Consider the following 6,110-nt stretch of genomic DNA (forward strand, 5'->3'; position numbering starts at 1 on the left):
CCCCCCCCCCCCGAATTTGATGAAACTTGTGCACACAGAATTAGCGAAGATATCAAAAATTTGTTAACAGTTTTTTTAATGTGATAATTACCCCTACGATGCTTATTTTCTGGAATTCGAGTATCTTTGTAAGGACTTGAAATGTGTAGAATCGCATTCCAAATCGAAATATGTATAATAAATTCTTTTTACATTGGCTTTTCCTGAAAGTAGTAGGGGATCTGTTACACTACCTTTGTTACTTTTGTTCGTCTCATGTTGATACATATACTGTTGTTATATTTCGTGAATTCCGTTTGGTTACATGGTGTCAAATTTATGCCAAGGTGATATTTGCATATTGTGAAATAAATATATTAAATATTGTATCAAAATGAGTAAATTATATCACGTGTTGCGTGAAAATTTATTTCCTATCATTTTCATATCTGCTACCCACTACTTTAAGGAAAAACCAATGTAAAAAGATAGTTTATCATGTCCTATATTTGAATCAGAATGAGATGCTGTACATTTCGAGTTCTTACAAAGAAACTCGAATTCCCGAAAATAAGCATGGTGGGGATTATTGTCAACTTAAAAAAAAATGTTAACAAATTTTTGATAACGTCATCTGAAAGTAAGTTCTAAGTAAGTAAGAAACTTTTGTAGAAAACATTTTTATTTTATTTCGCATACTGTCTGCGGTAATCGATCTAATGGGAAAATTGCCTCGTACCTATGTAGGGGTGATTTATCCCCTAGAACCGAATATGGGCCGCTAAGTTTGTGCGCACTTTTCATGTCTTGAAGCACTCTATTTACCTATCAAGTTTCATCAAAATCAGGGGTGGGGGACACCTCGGATACTTCCCTTGTGAGAGTTTTTAGTGTATTTTCAAAATTCTGTGTCCTTAATTGTTACTCCAGCCATATTTCAAAAAGTAATTTATACTTTTATTATTATTATTAGTAATTGCGTAATTATCATTGTTTCTCTCTGCTTTTTTGTGCTTACGCTTTTTTCTATAACTAATTTCGTATCATTTTTAGATTTTTGCCTACCGTCCTCCTCCTGTCCTTCCACATTGCGATCTTTATTTTCCATTTCTGATTCATTATGTTCTTCTGATTTCGTTCTATTTTTGCCTTCTCTTTACCATCTAGGCCCTTTGCTTTACTTTCTGTCGCTCTTCTTTTACTGTCTTTTTTTTCATTCCATTTTTTTCAGATTTATCCTTTTTCAATTTCTTGTATCCTATTCTTGTTTCTGTTCTCTGTCCTCTTTTTTCTCTTGTTATTTCTCAGATTTTTCTGCGAACCTCTCTCTCGTTTAGGCGGATTGTCATCTATGAATATGTTCTTTCCCCTTAGGTTTTTTTTTCTTTTCGTTATTCCATATTTTTTTTGTTCTCTTGTCTCTTCATATTAATATAGTCTGTTACATAACTTAAGCTACTTGTATGTTGCGTGTTAGATGACTGGAAGTTGGTAAGGTTGTGTGTCGTATGAGTGCTCACCTGATAGTGATATTTGCTTAATTAAACGATGGTATGAAGATGCGACAACAATCGCCAATCCTGATTACATGTGATGTATCGTTAATCGTGCCAAAAAAGAGATAAATATTTTTTTCATTCATGCTCTACCAAAATATATGGTAGGTATGGTTTAAGTTTACCTCATAGCATGACGAATAAGAATTTTTGTTGGTGTCACATTTTCTTGATATTTACATCATGCCATGATCGTTAATTAAAAATGCATATAGTACATACTTATATAAGGTAGTACTGTAGAACGATAAGAAAAACAACCTGAGTGTTTTGAAAACTTCATGTCGACAAGACCGCTTTTTACTTTAAAGATAAATAATTCAATGCTATATAATTCTATTTTTCCTATAAAGTTTTTATTTATATGGTTTTTTAATTAATATTCTTGATCATTTCGTGAATTGGAATGAATCGCAACGCGGTGGATGATTAGCAACTTTGATTTTGAGAGCTTATAATTTTGAAAGAGATTTATTGTATTTCTAATAAAAGATCATGGCATGATGCAAATATGAAGAAAATGTTAGGTATCAATAAAAATTCTTTCTTAACATGCTATAAGGTAAACTATACCAACCGTACATTTTGGTAGAGAATAAATGAGATAACATTTATCTTTTTTTGGCACGGTGAACGAAGCACTACATGGAATCAAGATTGGCGGTTGTTGTATATTGATGCCATAATTTAAATAAGCAAATATCATTGTCAGGTGAGCTTTCATAAGACACACAACCTTGCTGAACGTTGTGACATTCATACAAGTCTATCTGGGTATAAACAGCAAACAACTGGATTGTTTCGAATATTGGTTTTAGGCTGTACATTTTTTAATAACAAAGTATACAGGGTGTTCGTTATGAAACGCACTGTAGTAACACCGATGCATTCCTTGTCAAACTCTAAGGAATACGTGTATTTTGATTTTTTGTTTCATGTATCAAAATTTCGAAATAATCAAGGTTGAAGTTGCAGTAATGCGACCAATCAGAGCGCGTTTAAACGGAGCGTAGATGACGTCGCGAGTCAGCCCACAAGGCCTGCTTACACAAGGCCGATAACACTAAGAGTGTCGTCTGTTGTATCTTACTCAATTACATGCAGATAAACAGGGACACAACGACGATACTCTTAGTGTTATTGGCCTAGTGCAAGCAGGTCTTGCGGGCTTGCTCGCGACCTCATCTACGCTCCGTTTAAACGCGTTCTGATTGGTCGCATTACTGCAATTTCAACCTTGATTATCTCATAATTTTGGTATATGAAATAAAAAATGAAAATACACGTATTTTTTAGAATTTGACAAGGAATGCAACAATGTTACTATAGTGGGTTTCATAACGAACACCCTGTGTATCAAAATTTAAGGAATTAAAATATACATTATCATATATATTTATACATATGTATACATATTCCTATGTAGTTTGAAAGCTTCTAACTTTACTAATGGAAGTTTAGAAATATCCTGACTTACATTTCAGTGGAACAGATGTACAAATATTGTGCGATTGCTTTATAGGTCGTTGTGAAATAATCTTTTATATAGCCCCTTTATGGGAAATTGAGTGGCTATGAGTTTAGGAAATTACAATATGTATGGCATTTAAAAAAATCGAGGGCGCCTAAAGAAATATTAAAACGGAGAGGGTTAAGTCGAGGCGAGGCCGATCGATTCGAGTCAAGCTACATCAAGACGAGAATCGGCTCGAATCGGCCCCATAAAACATTTTGTTTCCACCTTAATACATAATGATGCATTTTCTACTTCTTGACAGCTGACTCAACCAGTTCGGAGCAGCGTGGCGAGGATGTGAGTGGAAGATTAATATTCGCTCCGGAGGATGCTGTTAGTCTGAGTTTGGAATATCTGCCGCCTGGGACAGATCCATTGAATATTTTGTGCAATCAAACTGATATCGATCAAGTACAAAATGTAACTTCCCTAAGTACACGGCGATATCTTCAATGTCCAGCTCTCGTAACAATCGCTCATCTCAAGAAGTTCCTTGCATTGAAGTACAGTGTGGATATGACTCACAACACAATTGAAATATGTCATAGAAGAGCACCATTACCTGAAAACTGGACGCTTATGGATGTAGCATACATTTATGCTTGGAAGAGGGTAAGTTGTTATGCCATAGAATCTGGGGCCGAAAAGGCAACTAAAATTTTACGTAATGTGAAAATAGCGAATTGTTTGAACGGTACTTTTAGATGTCTGAAAAAAATCAATGAATATCTTAAAAGACATCCGTAAGGGTAAATAATAAATACATTTTTTTTTAATTTGACAAATTAAAAAATGAACATACTTAAATAGAATGTGTAAATTTCCCCTCAAAAGACATCTTTTGGGCGTATCGAAAAGAGATATATTATATGGATTTTCGCGAAATCCGAATAGATAGATGTCCGGGAAAAGATAACAAAATAAATGGCGTTTATTAAGCTCCCGAATGGGTAACTATCCGCGAGGTTACAAAACATGTACCAATAGATATCCGTAACAGAACATCTGAAAGAAGCTAATCAGATGTCATAAAATACTCTATTTAGTTGTGAAAAAGATAACCTTAGTTATCTTGTATTCTCAAGCAGCAAAATATGGCAAGTTTTAAAAAGATATGTATTTGGTACATACAAATTATGACAAATGTTAATCAAAATGATGACTTATAATTGTGTTAATATCTATATTAACATAAGCCAACATTATCATTGTTATGGACTTCAATCATAATTTTATGTACCAAAAGCATAATTTTTTATAATTGTCGTTACAAAAAAATCATACAGTTGACATTTACATGTAAAACTTTTATAATATGATTTATCAAGTTAAGTGGTTTTAATAATTTATAAGATTTATCGAAAAATAATTATTACAATGTACAATTAGTACGATTTATGTTTTTGCTTTCTCATAGAGGAAGCTATGTGACGGTGGATAATTTTTTTTCGAGATCTTCATGACACTATGTTTAGAATGTGCCAGAACGTCGAGAAAACACATTTGGAAAAAATGTCCGGATGTGTGTGTGCGAGCGCACGATCGCAAATTTTGTGATACTTGTCTTAATAGTTCTTGATGAAGAGATTTGTATCCAAGGTTGGTTGGTATTGCATTTGGACCGAATCCATCGAGAAGTTTTCATTTTATGATATTTTGAATTTTTAGTAAAATAATTAATTAAGTAGTTACCAACGGTCCCGTACAATTCAGATAACAAGGAATAACGATTCCTTACGCAACACGACTATTAAAACTGAACAGGATTAGACGCTCAAAGTCCTTGAGGATAAACGTGGACTTATTTCCTAGAAGGCCGGACGTTTCCGGCAATAATACGCGCGTTACGTGATGCACGCGCAACGAGTAGAAACAGTAATATTTACACAATCAGCTGACGAGTGGCCTAGTGCTCGACTCATCGGCCTCACAATATTTACAGATTCGAACGTTGTAACACTAACGGTACTTGAGCTCCTGTCAGGTCACCTAATATATAAAATTCGTAGATTCCCCGCTGGTAATCTAGAACTTTCGTGTCGCTAAGCACTTGCAGCCTATCCCGACTAGAAATCTGATAGGGCAACCCTGCCGTCACATATGGTCCGGATCCGGCGAAAGTAAGGCAGACTTGATGAGTTAGACCTTATCAGGTCCAGATCCAGTATACGTAAAGTATGTACATACACCCTATTAGGTGCACCTTTGATATGCCTAATCTAAACCTGAGTAAATTACACCTTATCAGGTGTGCCTTAACAATGCCCCATGTGGCCGTGAGTAAGGCACAACCTATCCGGTGTTTCTTATTTGTGCCCTATGTGGACCTGAATACGGTACGCCTGATAAGGTATGTACCAGCGTTATTTATTGTTTATATTTGCCAGTTTTAAACCGATACTGGCCAATGTCCTACTGGCAATAATTGGCCAAATAGTAAGAGTAAAATTTAGTAAGAGTAAAATTACATATATGACCAGAGTCCTTAAGCAACACAAAAGTATACGAGAAGCACGAGCGAGCACTAATTCGCTGCCGCACCACCAGATGGCCACTGCAACTCGCAAGCAGAATCGGAAGACCTTGAGAATAATTAGTCCTTCGATGTTGCTGTTGCTTCAATGCGTTTTCAACATTATTTTGAACAACGTGGTATTGTATTCAACATCTCTTATTCGTGAGAAAAGTATTTTTTAAATATTTTTTAAGTTCATACCGTCCGTTGAGAGGACTCTGTGGTTTACTGCGAAAATGGTCACGATGCTGGTCCAATATTAGGCCTTGCTGTACTTTCCTACATGGATTATACGGTATTACCGCATTTAGGTCCACATCAGACACAAGTAAAGTACATCTGATAAGACATCCCTTATTCAGGTCCCGAATTCGAATTGCAGAATATGTCAGGCCCTTAAATGGCAACCCTTATCAGGTCCTTACCTGGCAAATCTTATCTAGCCCTGAGGTACCGACGCGTTACATCACTAATCAGGACCATATAAGGTAGCCTGAATGGGGGCCTTAAATTAAGAATCCGGCTGCCATGTTCGGGCCTGATT

General features: G+C 35.5%; 1 protein-coding gene across 1 annotated transcript in view; it reads left to right on the top strand.

Moving 5' to 3' along the window:
* Nucleotides 1–6,110, top strand: part of LOC107268368 — a 78,727-nt gene that overhangs the window by 1,593 nt on the left and 71,024 nt on the right. The window contains exon 2 of the mRNA XM_015741081.1: nucleotides 3,314–3,663. Within this exon, the coding sequence (XP_015596567.1) occupies nucleotides 3,314–3,663 (350 nt within the window). The remainder of the gene's footprint in view (nucleotides 1–3,313; nucleotides 3,664–6,110) is intronic.

The sequence above is a fragment of the Cephus cinctus genome, unplaced genomic scaffold (genome assembly GCF_000341935.2).
Source record: "Cephus cinctus unplaced genomic scaffold, Ccin1 Ccin1_scaffold0529, whole genome shotgun sequence".
Taxonomy (NCBI): Eukaryota; Metazoa; Arthropoda; class Insecta; order Hymenoptera; family Cephidae; genus Cephus; species Cephus cinctus.